The sequence below is a fragment of the Apostichopus japonicus genome, chromosome 13 (assembly GCF_037975245.1).
Source record: "Apostichopus japonicus isolate 1M-3 chromosome 13, ASM3797524v1, whole genome shotgun sequence".
In the NCBI taxonomy this organism is placed as follows: Eukaryota; Metazoa; Echinodermata; class Holothuroidea; order Aspidochirotida; family Stichopodidae; genus Apostichopus; species Apostichopus japonicus.
This window is the reverse complement of record NC_092573.1, coordinates 19,643,174-19,662,862: the sequence shown is the minus strand read 5'-3', so window position 1 is coordinate 19,662,862 and position 19,689 is coordinate 19,643,174. Positions and strand designations below refer to the sequence as shown.

The following is a 19,689-nucleotide window of genomic DNA, read 5'->3' as shown; positions in this document are numbered from 1 at the left end:
GATGTCAGCTTCATTTTCGGAAAACCACTGATTCACATCAAAACACCCGGCAAAATGGATGTTTGGTTCATTCTTCACCTTAAATTCTAGTATTTCATTGTTTATTTGTTCTTGTCAATCAAACGACAATGTTTACTTTTTTTTCACTATTTTTTAACCAACAAAAGGGAAGTTGTTTATTACATCTTTCTAAATTCTTGAAATTACCAAAAAACGTGCTGACTTCAAATATAAGAACATGGAACTTTTCATTAAAAAAAAAGAGCATTCATAATTTATACAGAGCATTTCCTATTACAAAACTGGGGGTTGGGGGGGGGGCGTGCTACGTATCCCCTCCACCCCGCTCTTTCGCCCAGGCTTAGTGACTGAAAATATATAATTGAACATATGCAACATTGAAATAATTTAATGAATATGGTTGTGGCAAGTGGGAACATGACTCTACCAGTTTAGTCACGAAATAGATCGATTCAATTTATACATTGATTTTAGAAAAGGAAATATTGCAATTAAAAGAAAGGAAAACATGAACACATTTTAATTCCTCTTTGTTCTTTTATTATTTCTTCCTTTCAAATGAACCATTCACAAACTTCAGCAAATATTGCTCTTTTTTTCCGAATATGAAATGCTGATACACATAATTTTTTCATGATGTAATATGCAAGCTGGAGGCATAAACTTTAACAAACACTGATAGAAAATCGAAAATTCAAAAACAAAACTGTTTTTTTTTTTTTTGCTTTTAAAATTTAAACCAAACTTGAATTAAATCATTGATCTGATCTATCTTCCCAAAAAGGGACACCCTGTCAAATTACAACGAGTAAGGCCAAGAGTATTAAAAGAACTGATGACGAAACAACTTCCATCAAAGTAGTGCAAAAAACGCAGCGCGCATGCTCATGCTGGCGCGTTTAAATGCGCGCACTGCAACTGAAAGTCAACTTTCGTAGCTGGGCATGGTAAGAAGTCAACACCACCATCTGTCCCGACGTTTATACCCAAAATAGCCATTTTTAAAATTTGTTAATTACGGGGTCCTAACAACCGTAGTTTGATCATTGAGACTGGGGCGTATCCAGGATTTTCCACTGGGGGGGGGGGGGCGTCAGGCATGACTGATCGCCGTCCTGGGGATGGGTCTAAGGGGAGGGGTGGACAATTTTTGCTTTCGAAGAAGGGCTGAAATGCAAAATGGTGCCATATGTGATCCATTTTTCGACCTTAATAATAAGCAACATTTCCAGTAAAAATGGACACAAAATGCACAATTTAGTATGGCTGGCATGTCACTTAGTGTTTATAGTGATAATACAAACACAATTACCATCTATGTTTCTAAAACTATTATGCCGCCGAACTTCGCCAGAACCTTTTTTTTGGCAAACAAAAAATAAAGCATACGGGAGGGGGGGGGGGGGGTGAGCGATCACCGACATCTCACATAAAGGTCGTCATCAATTTTTTTTTTTTTTGCTAAACTTTTTTTTTGGTGACGGCCAATAGGGGGCGCGCGCCTGTTGCGCCCCCCCCCCTGGATACGCCCCTAATTGAGATATTATAGAGTATATATACCATATTACCCGACAGTTTTATGAGGGATTCGATTGAACATGGAAGTATTAACATGTCATGCATGGTAATATTTCCATCGATTGACTGCTGGATTGGTGATCGTAAATTTCAATATTAATTTCGGTTACTACGGCACGATTCCTGGCGCGTTTTTTTTTTTTGGTCTCCCTAAATTTTAAATCTACTTGGCTGAGGTAACTTTAAAATTAACACACTGACACTGTGTAGGCTTATAGTCGAAGCATGAGAGCTAAAAACCTAGTAACTGCTTCTTCACCGCGTCTCACACATACAACAACATACACTTATTTCTTCTATGCAATTTTATCGACAAAACGTCTATACACATCCTATCGTCCGCCGACTAAGCCCTTCTCACACCCATGCACCGGTGAATTTTTCTTTTACTTTTGGTCTTATTTCTTTGCTGGAGGGCATTATCGAAATTCGACCTAGCAGGTACGAATGGAGGTAAAGAGGGGTTCTTTGTGAAAGGTCACCCTACACAACAGAATGTGTCTCTTAAATCCTTAAAATGTTATTTTATGATGTTAAGGAGACGAATGGAGATAACTCAAATGGCTTGCAGAGTGTTCACTTTAGTGGGTGGAAACACACAATAGCTTGAGCTTAAACTTGCCCCATTGTGAACTCAATCGTGGCACAAATTACTCTTTTATTTATCATAATTCACAGTCTAAAATTCTCATTTAAAGGTTCGAGGTCATCAAAAGGTAAAAATAAAGAAAAATAAAAAAAATTCACAGCGATAAAAGCTTTGTTGATTTTGGACAAAATTATAAAAAAAAACTGTCTCTGTTCTTTACATCACAATGTTGATAGCTTGTGAAAACTTGCAATGCATATTCCGTGCCAAATGTAGCAAATTTAGCAATAGATTAGAATGATAAAATAAAACTTTTGCTTATAAACATGTAAAAATTGAAACAAACAATCTCTCCTTCACGTAAATCAGCTGTTTATGGAAGGGGGGGGGGCAGATTAACCTCTACCCCAAATCAATCAACTTCCCACCAGATTAACTCAAGCAAATTAAAACTCAAATTTGGATTATCTGGCAATCTGTTAACAGGGCAATGGATTATCCAGACACTATGAACATTCATTATGATAGAAAAAGCCTCTTGCACTGAGCAAAGTTGGGTGTTACAAATTTTGACTTTCTCAGCAGAACATAATACAAATCACGTAGAAAAGGAACTAAAATACTGAAGAAGAACTTTTGACAGTAAAACGAATTTTCATAATTAAGTACACTGTATGATTGACGTTTCGAGTATAAAAGTAGCAATTAAACAAAATACTGTATTAGCTTGTAAAGTTCGGCTCTTCTGGTGACAAAGACTTGTCCGGATAATCTAGGTTTTGTTATTTCCAGATTCCAGATATTCTAGTGAGCACTATTGGGGAAATCATGTTCCCTCCAAAGATAAACTGGACTGCAACATCATCATCATCATGATAAAAATAATAATTTCAGCCCCAATTCTTAAATCCAAATTTAGCACATTTAATGTGACAGCTTTGAATGCTTCCATTCACACTTTTTATGTTGATGTTGCAAAATTGATTGAAAGAAACTTTCTGCAAAATATGGAACATTTGCTCTGACATTAATGCGACAAAACGAGCAACGTACTTAGTGCTAGTGTATATGGTAACATGAGTTGCACTTAGCAGACATTTTTAATAAGGCACATATGGCAAGCTATCTAGCTACCTGTTATCTAGCTATATGTTATCTAGCTATCTGCAAAGCTATCGGTTGTTTAGCTGTTATCAACTTAAAATACCCTTTCAAATTTTGTCATCAATCAGTTTTGAAGAGACTGTAAATAGTTGACTACACTGTAAGTCCTAGAGCAGTGCCATGTATTTTTTTATTATAGTTTTTACACATGATCTTTCACCTGCTTATGGTACAACAAATCATTGAGGATGACTTACCAGGGAAATGCAGCTATTTAGAAAGTCACATGAATTAAACTTTCAACAATAACAATTTTTGTCAAAGGCCAATAGCCTAGTTTTAATGCACACAATTCTTCCACATACAAACATGCTAATAATAGATCATGTTTATACTACAAGTCTATATAAAGTTTCCCACCTGCATGAAAAATGTATTTGCCTGTACATTCACATATTCTCTATCAAAAATTATGTTCAAGTTATGACACATCAAAACGGCTCACCAATGACCTGACTGAGCTCACATCAATGAAGATTACCAATACTACAGTCCAGCACAAGCCATTAACTGGGTTTACCACATACTAGCCAATACATCTCATGTGCAGCCATGACCCACATCTTGTGTACGACAATGTCCGCACATCTTATGTACAACCATGTCTGCACATATTACATATGGTCATGTTCGCACACCTTACATATAGCCATCACCGCACATCTTATGTACAACCATGTCCGCACATATTACATGGCCATGTCCGCACATCTTACTTACAGCCATGACCCCACATCTTATGTACAGCCATGTCCCTACATCTTACCTATGGACATGTCCGCACATCTAAGGTACAGCCATGTCTGCAGTGCAAGATATTGGTTGGTGAATTTTGTAAGCAAAATAAACTTTAGTGAGTTGACGCTCACACATAAATGACATAATATCAAAAATCATAAAATGAAGCATATTGAAGACACTGTATTAGACCTCCTTGATAGATATTTCTACTGCATTCCTACCATGTCGTTCCATTTTAAAGGTTTTCCACATAACTTACAGTGCTGGCTGAATGACTTTAATGATCCCAGTAGAACATATCATATGTGACTCTGTCACTGTGTGACCTCACAGTGTCACTGGCAGACCTCCAAGTGATCACCCTGAATTTGAAAGAAACCAAAGGCTAAATCATCTATGTATTGCTCCATGGCACACGTTTCCCTCATAAATCAACATCACATTACATCACAGTGGAAAAAACTCTACAAAATGTCAAAAACATAATAGAAATCGACAGAGGATCAAAGGTTAAGATAAACTTATGGGGGGGGGAGGGACCTTGATTTTATAGGCTGACTCATTCTGGTATTCCAGTTAAACACAAGCAAGAATCATTCTTCCATATCTTTAAAAGCAAACTTCCTGATCAAAGTGATCATGTCGGAATTTTTCTCTTTTCTTAAACTACCAGCTGCATGTTACAACATTGACAATTGCTCTTGTAAAATAATCTGTAACTCTTACAAACATTTAAAGTCTTGTAAAATATGCTCTTACAGACAGACCACAGGAGGACTGAAACAATGTCTTGCAATTAACACTTGTTTGTTGTTGTGCGTTTGTTTTGCTATCTGACCGAGGACTTGAACAAAAGAATTCCAGGTCCTTGGTTGTGATCTCTAAAGAATCACCACGTCCTCGGAAGAATTCTATTGTATGGGGTATTGTTAAGGTTAGCGTACGTGGATTTGAACAATGGAAAATACAATGGGGTCCTCGGTCTGAATGTAATACAAACATGTATGTGTGTGTGTGTGTGTTTGATCTGCAATTTTATCAAATGTTACCAAGCTGTTCTCAAAATAAGATACCATAATTACATTCTTGCTTTCAACAAATATCCTTTAATGAAATGAGTAGTTAATGAGTTTACAACTAAATTTTTAAACTTTTGTGCCTCAGCCACACTTTTTTGGGATATTTAGGTTTACTGGCAAGTAAAACAAACAAACTAGATAATTCAATAAAGGATATTTTCAACAATTAGTTTGAAATTAGTTTGAAATGAAAACTTAGGTAGTCTAGCTAATAATTACAATATAAATAAGATTTTAAGTTCTAAATAGGTCTCCAAAAATATTTAATTTTTAACTGTTTTTCAACTCAAAAAAACTGTTTGAACTGTTTTCAACTTTGAAAGACCAAAATGATTCCTCAGATATAAATTGTTAGCACTTTTTAAGTAGAACAGTTGCCATTAACGGTTATCGACAAAATTTATGCTTGGTATGAAGTATTCATGATGTTTTTTACAGAGAAAAATTACTTTTTCTACTCAATTCCTAAAATCCTCACTTTGATTTGGAGTTGGCATGATTTCTAACGATACAAACTTACAAGTAACAAAAACTGCAACCTCAGCTGATCAGTCATGTGACGCCAAGATTGAAAGAGATCTACAACAAATGGTGACTAAATCACAAACAGTTACCTTATAGCTTTACAATCTCGGCAATCTGTTCTGTGTCAGCATCCATTGACAGGGGGAAGGACAGTTGTAGATAAGGTGAGATGTACATCACGAAGACATCAAACTGTCTTGAAAGTCACAGCCAAGCCAGTCTCAACCCTTCAAAACAAATACCTCACTGCTGCAACAACATATCACAGAGAATACTTCGGTTTATACCTTCCAGACCATTACGAATAGCACACTTTTTGCCCCTTTTCTGTTGTAACCTCTGTCTTATAGGAAAGTTGCCGAGGTCTAGGGGCAGTGATACAACTGTATAGACCTTCTTCAGACAGAGAGCAACAAAACCCTGCCTGGTTTGTCTGTTTGTATGTAGACTATTGCACCTTTTATCAAGCGACAGCCAATCGTAACCCACACGACATAAACCTACCATAATAATTTGCAAGTGTGCATGTTATCTTCTTCATCTGTGTTGAAAGTTTAATAGACCTCTGCCCCTACCCGGGGACACTTTCTTCAGCTGATAATGTTCTGTTTGGCCTTCCGTGGACTTCTTTAAATAGCCGTTGGTCATGCCACCGTTGAGACCGTCTCCTGGAGGTGGTCTAAACTCTCCATGGTCTATCTCATCCGAATCGGACCAACTGTCAGAGTCTGAATCGCCGATCAGAGGCGGAGGGCCGTCATCTTCCGAGGAGACGCTCAGGTCGTCATCTTCTGATTCATCCTCGTCATCCAGGAGTGGGGGCGGCAGACTCTCCACTACAGAGAGGGAAGACCAAAAAACATATATAATGCAGAAGTAAATTAACTGTAAAAAAGAGCATAGAAATTCTCACTTTTGGGCTAGGACAGTCTTGAAATCAGCAACCTCAGGGTTACGATCCCTGCACAATAACAACTAAGTAATCCAGTCTTCAGTTAATATTGGCAATCCCTATGTTACCATTTCTTTGCGGGGGGGGGTGGATGGGGGGGTCAGAAGCCACAAAACCTTGCATAACCTTTGTCCTATTCCAGTTTCTAAATTAAAATGTCATTGGAAAGAGAAATCAATATCCTTGATTTATTCATTCTTTTTGTTTTCATAATTATTTCTGTGAGAACCTTTCAGTAACTCTAAAACGAAATCTCACAAATCTCCCAAATCTTCAGGGTGAACAAACATTGCTCAGTAGAGGAAAAAATATGCTAACATGCTTAGGAATACAAATGCAAAAGAACCACGACTGAATCTTACTTCTATTCTGTTACTAAATACTGATGGTTAGTCCATCTAACGTTGATGATGGTACCCTCGTTAATTCTAGAAGTTTTACATTAATAAACAAAAATGGCATGAGACCATAAAAACATGGGTAAGAAAGAGAAGAGAGACAAAACACAAAACTTTACTACGTGTTAGAAAAATTAAACAAAATCCTCTGTCGACAGCAGATCGATTTTGTTGGTAAATTTGGATATTAAGTGAATCTTACCCTCATCAGCTGACGAGATGGTCTCTGATGTGACTGGTGGTGGGTTCACATCTGATGTCATTGGTGCTCTCACATTCGATGTGACTTGTGAATTCACTCGTGAGTTTGTTCTGTTCACATACGAGGGTTGTGGCATCTGTGCCGGTGGCTTTTGCGAATATCCTGCCATCGCTGGTGGTACCATATATGGTGCAAAAGGATCCCTCAATAACCCAGAACCGGGGTACAACGGAGGTGCAGTGAGTAACGATGGTAAATGGTGCATCCCTGGTTGACTTTGCTTGTTGATGCTATTGCGGTCACTTTTCCGATTCTCTGTTCGAAAATTGAAAAAATTACACTTTTGAGTATAATTTCATAATCTTTAAAATTCGTCATCTTCTCTCTGATCTGTTGGTTTCTTTCTTCTCTCTGTCCCTTGTCTACTAATCCTCTTACATCTTTCTCTTTTGTGTTCACCATGCTCATTAACCTGTCTGTATTCTGTGTGTACGTTTGTCCCTTCTGTTACTGTCACGTATCATTCAGCCTCTGAAGAAGATCCTGATAGGATCGAAACGTCAGGCCCACTTACTTTTACAAATCTTTAAAATTCCAAGATGACTTGACCATGAACGACTGCCTGTTATACCATACCAGATGATCACTATCTTGAGAGACAGTATTATCCCTTTCAATTATCAAGGCTTTGTCTAGAACTACCACACTGTAATAATACAGATACTTAGCCTAGCCTACTTTGAAAATGAAGAACCAGTCATTATGTGCACTATTACTGCTACCGATAATTGTTACCTTCTGTTACTCTTCACATATCAGATCATTAAAGAGAAATTTTTTTACAACTCAGTATCTGAGGTAATTCAGGGAAAAAAAAAAAACCCAGCACTTGCATTTGCTTTTTGAATAATTCTGTACAAACCTATACATACTATTTACACATTACAACAAATGTTCACTAGTATAACAAGACAAGTCTCCTTTCAACCAAATAACAGAGTTTGGCAACACTATTTAGTAAACAGATATAGTTCTTAAATTTGGCAAGTTTAATGACATTAGAAACAAACACTGATATGCAAGACCTAACTATATCCACAGTTTACTCGATTCAGTGTACAAAACAGACGACTTACTTCTGACGAAACTCTAATTAAAGCGTCACAATTTTTCAAGACTAATTTTTAAAAACCGACCTGAGCCTACTTTCATACAGAGGTCCTCTTGGCTGGCATTGTCTACATATTTGAAGTTTGGCTACAATAATTCTGCTGTCATTTACTGGTGTAATTATCGGCAAATCAGGTGTTTATTTTGGTGAAGTGTTGTAGTTAAACACTCAGTGTTTTGTTGTGTTTGTGCGTGAGGGCTGAGTCTGTCAAGGTTTACAGTTGAAGTTAACGGTTAAAGTTTCAAGGTTTTCCATCATTCATCAACACAATGCATCCTCACATAACTTTACAATACTTCACTTGGTGACTTGTTACACCCATACACCCAAGAGTGCACACTCAAAACACTACGGTAGTGCGCCACTTGAACGTGTCCCCTGAGGTTGGGGAGAAGGGTTCTCCATAGGGTGCAGCCACAAACCAGAGCATGCAACTATATTTACAAGTTCCTTTGTAGGTCCCCACTTGTTCACCTGGATAATGAGTGGCAATGGAGATAAAGTGCCTTACCCAAAGACAAAACCGTAGTGATCTGGGAAGGACTGGAACCACCCACGATCCATTTTCCTCAGCGGTTTTTACCACAATGCCATAAATGTTTAGAAGCTGATTATTTTTTAAATTCTTTCTAGTTTCGTTCCCAGATGTTCTAATCTTACCATGTGCAGGTACTTTCTCCTCAGCAGGTTGCACCTGTAGTTTTTTCCCTTTAAGAACAAAACCATTAAACTTCTGGATCACAGCCTGTGCCTCGTGCATCTCTTTGTAGCGAAAGAAATTATACCTGGGAAACGCAAGAAAATGATGAAGAAACATAATTACTTAAAAAAAGGTGTATATCGACCGACTTTTTGTAGGGTGATCAGAGCTGAGACACTTAGTTACTATGGAAACAAATCTAAGTTGAAAAGGAAGTTATTCGTCGTGGGCTGGCCAGATCTCTTTTTAACAAAGCGATACTAAACATTATATTTCATCAGTTCCTTATTAATTACCTACATCTATGCATCACATGTCTTTGTGGAAGTTAATGGAAGTCAGCTTTACTTTCTTCTTTACCAATTCTTTAAGTCAAATATTTTGGTTTGACAACAAAACATATTTATAACTTCTCCCTCACAATTCATGGTGGAATGCAGACTTCTCTTCTTATGTCATTCATAATTCATTTTGAAAAATAATTTCTGTAACATTGTCTTTCTTGTTCGTTATCTGATCCCTTTTTGAAATTAATTTCTTACCCCATGTAAGAGTTCATCTCCGCAACAGGTGCAGTACTTTGGATGAGTTCGTTGATTTCCTGGAGGGATGGAAAAGAGGATTACAATTAATTCAGTATAGAGTAGCAGGCCCGAAATGGGGACGTGTTAGGGGGGAGGGGGGGTGGGAGGGGTAAATGGAGGGGAGAAAACAGGGTATAACTTAAATTTTTATTTTTATTTGCAACTAAACTGTCAGATGTTTCTTAGCTGTCTTCTAGAATATAGAGTTTTAACCTTCATCCAATAAGTTGGGAATAAGTTTTACTGCATTAATCGTTGTATGTGTTTATACAGTAGGATATCTAAAAAAAAACACTAGAAAAAAATAATAATCAGGATTTGGACGAAAGTTTAGCAAGCTTGTGACATAGTCAGTAACTTCACTGTGTTTTGGATCACAGGTAATTAGAATAAGTGCAAAACCAAAATCTAAGTTCTGTAAATATTGCATTTAAAAATAATGAACTCTACAAATATAGGAGGGAAAAAATGCGGCAAAGATCAAGCTGAAAGGTAGTTCAGACTATCAATAAATAAGAAGGCTATCTTTCCATTCAAGAATGGAAGTCAACGTTGGCTATATTCATGTCAAATATGGTTCAATAAAAATTGCATGGTATGTCAACAACGACAAGTATGTCGAAAGGTTCCTTAATTTTTTTTCTCCAAGTTTTGGTTTATTTTGCAAAGTTTTTATTTTTAATAGATGTATTGGCTTTGTATATATCAGAGTAAGCACTTTACCAGATTAAAGACTATTTGAATAAAATGTGCACTTCAAACATGAACTCTGCAAAACATTATGCAATATCACTATGTAGCACAGTCTGTGCATTATGAGCATTCCACCTTATTCCTGAAACTCTGTAACAAACTTTTATGACGTTGATTTATCTTTGGTATCCCCATATATCGTAGGAACACCCCCCCCCCCTCCGTCCAAGGATAATGGGCATTACGTCATTGGTCATACTCCCTTCACCCAGGGATCCTTCAATAATGCATCATTTACCTAGGGGTCCATGCAATGTATGGAACAAAGTTGTGAGAACCTAGGTCGGAAAGCAATACAAACTTAAAGTAATTCAAAACCCTTTTGAACCTAGGTCGGAAAGCCATACATGGTATTCAAAACCCTTTTGAACCTAGGTTGGAGAGCAATACATGGTATTCAAAACCCCTTTGAACCTAGGTTGGAGAGCAATACATGGTATTCAAAACCCCTTTGAACCTAGGTTGGAGAGCAATACATGGTGTTCAAAACCCCTTTGTACCTAGGTTGGAGAGCAATACATGGTGTTCAAAACCCTTTTGAACCTACTGTAGGCTGGAGAGCAATACATGGTATTCAAAACCTTTGTAAAGTAGTTATTACAATTAAATGGTATAACTTCCTTTGTAACACTCAGTCACCTACTACCCTCAGATGTTTCTTCACTCGAAAAAAAAAAAAAAACAGAATGGAAATATTTCATGATTACTTGCTGATGCTCATTGATTTGATGAACAGGGAACACTCCAAGTATGAAATGATAAAGCAAGATTAATAATTGCCTTGAAACCTAAATAATGCAAAGCCACAACATCTCAGCCCCACCTCCTCATAAATATGCATGATATATATTGCAAATCATATCAACATGTATAGGTGGTGTACCAATATCACTGTACCAAGTTTGAAAAAACTGCAACTTGTGGTTGCCAAGTTTATTGCAATTTGAAGATTATGACATTTGACCCTGCGACCTCATTAATATTCATGATATGAGCACCAAAATCAATAGGGTTTATCAAATCATTATAGACCACCTACCCCCCACCAAGAAAAGCTGATAAAGGCCTTTCGTAATGCTCTATGACATATCAAAGTTAACTTTGTGCCAAAAATCATCCATTGAAGGTATAAATGTATCACAGATGGCGCTATGCATAAATAGAAGATAACCAGGCATACTGTTAAATGTATCCAAAATATAAATATCTGACAGCTTTGGCAGCACTTTCTTTGACTGGCGGTTTTTGAGGAACACTAAATGTGAATGAGTCTGTCAAACATGTGACAGCATACTCTAGACCAACAAACAATGTAACACTAGTTTAAACAGTTAGTTTAAAACATATTTTTTAAATTTAAATGTAAATTCATTCATCTGTAAATAATTTTTTTTTAAATTTGAACATCTAATTCCTTCCACAGAGTATGAAAGATCTATTCTGTATTTAACGTCTGTTATACATGCTATTCAAAACTTTATGAAACATATATATAAAGCAGTGGGGTTACTGGTCACTAATAGTACATATATATGATGTTATCATTTCCTCCGGTCAGAGTAAACAAACTTAAAAGGTATCATAAACAACCCCAGGAGAAATGTGAAATATTGGTTTATTACCTGCAGAGTTATATCCGTGTCCCTGCATTTGACTACGATGGTGAACAGCCCACGGTGGCTGCGGACTAACAGAGGTACACCGTTGCCGGTTCTCTCTGGTTTATCTCTCGTCGTTCTTTCGTCTCTTCTCCTGTCTCGACCCTGTCTTCTGTTTCTTCTCTTGTTCGGTAGACCAGCCTTGGTGTTACTGAGTTGCTTCTTCTTTGTAAACGAGCTCATGAAGGAGGTTTCGTCTGCGACGGCGTAGAGAATCCAGCGGGATGCCTTTTGAGAAAATTCAAATCTGAATAATGAGGAAAAAAGAAACCAAAAAAATTGAATGAAGCATAAGGTAAACTCCTATCTGGAATAATTGAAGGTCAAGAACCTCCATTTATTTCACTTTCAATCATAAAAAAAAAAAAAGGGAAAACAAAACTGCTTAAAGGAGACACAAACCTAACCATCATCTTTAACTTTATATTGACAGACATCTATATAATTAACAAATCACTCAAACAGTTGAGAGTTACTGTACCTTGTTCCGTTGCGGGAAATGTCCTAGTTTAAAATTCATGTCTGAGACTCTGGGAGATGTCATTCTGTAAATCTGTGTTGACATAGTGCCACTAGCACTTGGAACCATTTTACCCTCTCTTTGTTTTTCTCCTCATTTTTGCAATGTTAAAATGTTAACATTGTCCACACCGAAACCTCTGCCATCGATAGATCATGTTATGAGCTTTCAAAGGAACTACATTTCAAACCCGTCTCCATCAAAGAAACTATAATCTTCTGATAAATAGAGTAAAACAAAACAAAATGAAGCACATTTGGGTCAGTGATGTCACATTCAGACTTGATCAAGTCTCCAGTCTGTGTGTGGAGAAACATGAAATCTGTGGTTCATGACAGTCATCTATAATCAACAGACCACTTATGATGGTAGGGTTGCTTTCATAGCTGACATTGAAGAGAATATGAAATATTGTCATAATGACACTTTACCTTACAACATCTGGGATGGATTGTAGACATTCTTGCAAAGATGAAAACCCATAACTTTTGTATGGGAAGCTTTTGCTTTCTAGGGCTTTGTAGTCTTTTTCAAATTCGTCAAGCGGTACACCCCACTCAGAAAATAGGACAGCTCGAACAGATCTCTTCTCAGAATCCGGAAGTTTGGCAACGGTGTTTGTGTTGTTCATCTTACTGATGTGTCTAGTGTCTATAGCATGGATTCAAGTAAATAAACCAGAAGCACTATGTTAAATAAGAAACTTAATTTTTAGATAAAAAGTATCAGGCAAGTAACTGTGAATTAAGACCATATTCTATAACCCTATGATGATGAAGACACCATGATATAATTAAACAAATTTAATAAGACTGTTCCTATGATCACACTAGTGCTAATATCTACACAATGTTCTGGATCAGGATGAAGGACATTCTTTAAGCAGTTGTGAAACCAACTACAATCAAACTTACTGTTGGGCTTTCAAACATTTCACTCAGGTATACTACTTCAAGGAAATATTACTAACTTTCATGAATGTAACTACTGTATGATTAAACATGTCAACATGGACCAACTAAGTCATTTGAATACTGGTTTTGATACTTCTGCAGTCTTTTATGGAAACGAGCCAGAGAAACTTTCCTAAAACAGATACATTTTTGATGTAAGAAGCTAATGAAAGTTCCCAATTATCCTGTTATCATTCATGTTTACGTAACACTAAACTATACAGAATTAAGACAGTGCACAGTCTCACTTTATTTCCCTTTATGACCTGCAGTACCTGTCAGCTCACTTTACTATCATCTATTAAATGCCAGCCACATTCAATAGATAATCTGGTAACTGTAGCCACAACCATTCTTGCACTGTATTCTGCTAGGTTTCTGACAGTAATTCTGTGTTCATAAGAATTCATGGTGACTTAAACTGGGTGAGGTATTTTTCACCTTCATCCGATTTTGCTATGGTCTTGACTACAGATTATGCAGACCCAAGCTGCCAGCTGGGTGTTGTCAAATTTTTTTGCGAAGTTTTCAGGTAAGAATTCGATGGCATGGGACCGTAGGTTCACGGGTCAACTTTTCCATTTAGCCCAATGGCATTGAAGAGTCTTGCCTAACTTTTAGGTTATAAATGCAGTAGCCTAGGCTAGGCCTACAGTAGGCAGAAAGAAATGGATTTCTAGTATTGAAACAACAAAACATCTTCCACCTTGTCACTTACTTATCTTTCGTTCTACCTTGCCTGCTGCAAATTGTTTTGTGTAAACACAGTGAAACAATTAACTGACCTGAAATGCACTGGCAACAAAAAGCGTAGTAAACTCACGGTATTAAACATTGGGACCAGTTCCACGAAATATGAAAATGCTTCTTTTCTTAACGTCAACTATTTTTACCAAACCACTGAATGTTTCCTTCACCAGAATGATGCTTTCTGTGTGAAAGTCTCAAGTTAGAATCTTCATAGACAAAGACCACAATTTAAAAGTAATTTTACCTAAGCTGAAGACGTGTAGGCCGTACGCAGCAGGGTTCAGCCTAGTCAATATCACCATGTCCATCAAGGAGTTCTACTGTTAGCGCCATCTAGTTCTAGAAAGGGCACGTAATGGAAGCTCGAATCAAATTTCAGAAATGTTGGTTGGCTTTGAGCAGTAAACCAAATAATAATACCTTGTAGGCCGGGAAGGGTTCCTTGGATCGAAGAGGGAATGGGATTAACAGGAGAAAAAAAGGGTCAACTTAGGAAGGAGGGATAACAGGAGTGGACCGGAGGTATAGCGTGAGCTGGATGATTTGTGTTGGGAAGGGCTGGACTAAAGGGGTATTGAAGAGTACAGACTGACTATGATAACAACACCTCTATATGGAGGAAAGTAGGTCCACCTTCCCCCAACCCCAAATAACCCCAAATAAACTCATTTCTGCTATTACCTTTATCTTTCAACGCCCAGGCGTTCCGTCGGTCCCTATTTTCCAAGGATTTTGTCGAGCTTACACTTCTAGTTGCCTTCAAACAGTCTTCATTGACCGATAACAATACGGCACACCGACCAAATCTACGGAAGCATAGAGGAGACATTGCATTGTATTTGCACACTTTATTAAACTTGTGAAAACGTCAATAAACTGAAAATTACCGTGTTTTAAAATTACGATTGTAGTTAGTAAAACTCATCAATAGGCCTATACCTTCAAAAATGACGCGTTTGTACAACTTGTCAAAAATCCGTAAAAATTGTCAATTTTCACACATTCTTACAACTCGTCAAAACGTCAACACTCTGAAAATTGTCGTTTTGCACATTTAGTTCAACTTTTCAAACGTCAAAATTCTGAAAATTGTCGTTTTTGCACATTTAGTACAACTCGTCAAAATACTGAAAATTGTCGTTTTGCACACTTGGAAAATCGAAGGCGATTAAGTGGGTTCCACGGATAAAGTCAATAGATAGGTCGAAAAGAAACTCCATGCCAAATTTGGTACTTTTATCCAGCCGGTAACGTTAAGCCTGAAAATTGTTGCTAAGCCACCTGACTATATTCAGCTCATTAACTGCGAACCCACATGGGCCCCACATATATACCCATATATTGCCCATATGAGCTGGCACACATTTCACCCAGATATAAGTAGCCCAGACGGGCCCCAGATCTACACCATATGGGTTATATGGGCTGACCCATCTGGGACCCATAATAATCTTTGGTGCAAAAATTGGTGGGGCTAATATTATGTTATGATGATATGGGCCCATATGACCCCCTATAGGTTTTCTACATGGGATCTTATTCCTCATGTAAGAATTAAAAGAACTTGCACCAAAATATTGCAGTGCTGCAAAAAAAATCTATTTAAATCATGAAAATATATGTTCGTTTAGAAATTAGGCTAGGCTTGTTAGGCTAGTTGTGCAGCTGTAGGGTAATTTCGGATGTCAGGAAAAATGTTGTATTTCGGCAAATTAGAAACATGTGGTCGGAATTTTTTTTACCACAATCGTTTATCATTGGATGCTTGGTCGTTTGTGCAATTTTCAAATCATTCAATTCGTTATTTAATGAATTATGGGCAATGAGGGTAACTCTGTACGTTTATATATTCAAAGGGACGTTTTGCCAACCAACATGTTGCAGAAAATAGCAGAATCTTTCACCCTACAGAATTTTACATATTTGAAGGACAGTGAACTTCACACTGCATGTTCCTTTTCTCATAGATTCAACCATCATAACCATGGCAGACATACGTTCAATGTTCTCATCTATGAGAAAACGTCAAGGTGAAGCAATACCTGCTAGTGAGGGCGATCAATTCAAAAGAGCTTGCACAGATGACAGTGAGAAGGGTGATCTACCCGGCACATCATTCGAAATAGAGGATACAATTTTGCCGGTTGCTGATGACAGTGATTCCAGTGATGACGAATGTGACTCGGTAGAAGGGAAGGTCCAACAAACAAAGGAAATCAGCACCAGATGGTAAATATATGAGCATATTTGTTCTCTTTACTTGCGTGCTCAGTCATGCATACTGGATGCCTTCAGCTTCTTCATCCCACTCCCAGTTTGGGGCATTCGATCGAGGAGGATGTGATCACGGTCTGACGCACCAGCAATAACTTGACTACTCGTCCCATAAAGATATAAGCTGGGTATGTGATTTCATGGGACTGCCATTTTATGTCTCCATCGACGAATACGGTTCAGACTGCTGACCTACCACCACTTTCCTGGTCACTGTATGCCATAAAGATAAATGACATGGAACCGATCAGTAATTATTGTTTCTAACACATGGTTCAAGCTGGGGATACATTATTTACACAGAGATTAAGTCAACAAAGTAAAAACAATTGTACTGGCTATCTACATGTGTGTGTGTGTGCTAGAAAGGCTCCAATTCACTTCGACTTGGTACACTGTATGCGAATGTCGGTGCAGTGGTTTTGTGGGCTTTGGGCTATAGAGGAATATGATGTTTGATAGCGACACTTTCTTGCTGCACCACAACTAACAAATTAGCAATATTTCTGTAATGACCTTTCTCTTTTTATTTGGTTTATACAGAGCCATAAACCACCTGGTCCAGATGATATCTCCCAGTATCCGTTAGATGGTCCGACAAAGCCGAACATTGCCTTCCCTATTAAGAAGCATCCTGGTACGAGACACATCCGTGGCTGGAGTACTCAGAGAAGTGCGACGCAGCCTTCTGCTTTGCTTGCAGACACTTCTTGGTTCCGACATTACGCACTGAAGATGCTTTCACCAGTACTGGAGTCTCCAACTGGAAGAAGGCACTTGGGAAGAAAGGAAAGATCTCCAAACATGTTGTAGCTGACTATCATGTCAATGCCATGGTCGCATGGGCTACCTTCAAAGAGAGTGAGAAGGTGAGTTTCGAACTATTTATTATTAAACTATTCTCAACGGCTTTTCCTCTCAAAATCGTTAGGTTTGTATATTTTCCCAATTTCCCTAGAAGAAAAAGCAAGTGAAATAAACTTTCCATCTCTTTTTCCATGTAGGTGGGCTCTGTTCTTGAACAACTGAGCGGTCCTACAAGAAGGAAATTTTGGAGAACCGCCACTTTGTAAAGACGGTCGAGGAAGGTGCTTCTTGTGACTGGAACTCAGAATATCGCTCAGCGAGGCCATCGTGAAGATGATGAGTCAGACAATGCTGGCAACCTCAGGAAAATACTGTCTTTGGTGAGCAGTCATGACAAGGTCATCAAAAAACGCCTGGAAGGAGAACCTTGCGCAATGCGAAATACACTCGTCCAGAGATCCAAAACGATATGCTAAAAACTCTAGCTCAAATGTTCCGAGAGCAGATACAGAAGGAGATTCATGTTTCAGAACAATTCTTTATCTTGGTGGATGAGACTAAAGTTGTCAGCAAAACTGGGCAGCTCGCACTCGTCGTGAGATATTACCATCAGGGCCAGATCACGGAGAGCTTCTTGTGTTTCAAGTATGTATGTATGTATGTATGTATATGTGATCTTCCCGCAAGCAGGAACTCGCGAAAGAAGCCATGGAGGCTTATAGACTCGCAAGCTGACCGAAGCCAATCTCTCGGCACACATCCATTTAACGTCCATGTCGGGAAGTTGTTATTGAACAACACCCTTGCCAGACGACACACGTTGCTGTCGGCGGGGAATCGAACCGGGGATCTCATGACTGGGAGACGCCGGCGTTAACCACTAGGCTATACACTCCGCCTAAGTATGTCGATGGTCTCGATGCCCAGTCTCTCAAAGATGTAGTCATTGGTCTTATTAGTGCTATGGACTGGACTATCGGGTGAATTTCGTTGGCCTGGGATATGATGGGGCTGCGGTAATGAGTGGAGCTTTATCAGGTGTTGCAAGGAGGATACAGGAGGTAGCTCCTTCCGTCGTCTATATGCATTGCTATGCACATCGGCTTAATCTAGTCATCGTTGATGCATGCAAGACGGTCAAGGAAGCTGCTAACTTCTTCGAACTGCTGCATCAGCTGTATGTTTGTGTGTCCGGGTCCAATTTTCACCAGAGATGGCTCCAGACACAGATAGACATGTTTCCCGAAGAGCAGCCTCGCGAGCTGAAGAGACTTAGCGACACCCGATGGGCATGTAGAGCTGCTGCCTGTGTCGTTGTGAAGACACGGCTACAAGCGTTTCTCCGGTTGCTCCGTCCAGGGAGTTGTATAACAACTCCCTGCTCCGTCACATCTCTGAAGATGACAATGCAGAGCGTGCTATTGAAGCCACATGTCTCCTTGCTCAAATGGATTAGCAGTTTACTGCACGACTTTTATTGATGACCGTGCTACTGCAGAAGACCAAATCATTGTCCACCATGCTGCAGCAAGACGATGTAGACCTGCCTGCAGAAATCCACTTAGCTACAGTCGTCATTGACGAGCTCTAGGACATGCGGTCCAACGACGACACCTTCTACGCGATCTTGCATGAGGTAGGCCGAGTCGTGATTGATTGTCGAGATGACCTCGCGCCCACCAGACGGGGACGAGCTTCTCGACCTTCAACACGAACGGAAGGCTACCACGTGTTGGAGGCCACTGGTCAGCAACAGCAATTGACCCTTGAAGTGGACTTCAAAGTCAACTACCTGTTCCCGATGCTGGACAGAATGCTGCAGGAGATGAGACGTAGGTTCAGCGAGCAAAACTGCAGTCTGATGAAGGCTATAGATGCCCTGACACCATCCAGTGGAAACTTTCTGTCCCTTGAGAACCTGAAGGCCATTGACGGATCGAGGATTTCGGATCGAGGATATATATATATATATATTTATATATATATATATATATATATATATATATATATATATATACATACACATATACATATAATATATATATATTTATATATATATATTTATATTTATTTATATATTTATATATATATTTATATATATATATATATATATATATATATATATATATATATATATATATATATATATATATATATATATATATATATATATATATATATATAAGAAATGAATGTGTAGCAAGTGGTATGACAGATATAAAGTAAATCAATAAAGAATAACACACCAGAAAAATTCCACTTCACGACCG

The 19,689-nt window shown here is 38.3% G+C and overlaps 1 protein-coding gene across 4 annotated transcripts; it reads right to left on the bottom strand.

Moving 5' to 3' along the window:
• Positions 1–535: 535 nt before the first annotated feature.
• On the bottom strand, positions 536–14,742 carry LOC139978533 (uncharacterized). Of its 4 annotated transcripts, none has more exons than XM_071988831.1 (7): positions 14,583–14,742; positions 13,067–13,286; positions 12,080–12,362; positions 9,663–9,721; positions 9,081–9,205; positions 7,250–7,564; positions 536–6,533 (listed from the first exon to the last, which is right to left on the bottom strand). In XM_071988831.1, exons 1-7 carry the CDS (start codon positions 14,644–14,646, stop codon positions 6,235–6,237), a joined length of 1,365 nt encoding a protein of 454 aa, XP_071844932.1. In that variant the 5' UTR covers positions 14,647–14,742; the 3' UTR covers positions 536–6,234. The 4 variants fall into 4 exon arrangements, with proteins under 4 accessions (XP_071844932.1, XP_071844935.1, XP_071844933.1 ...); XM_071988834.1 differs by having other exon boundaries at positions 13,067–13,279; positions 14,583–14,720; XM_071988832.1 differs by having other exon boundaries at positions 14,412–14,683.
• Between the last annotated feature and the right edge of the window lie 4,947 nt (positions 14,743–19,689).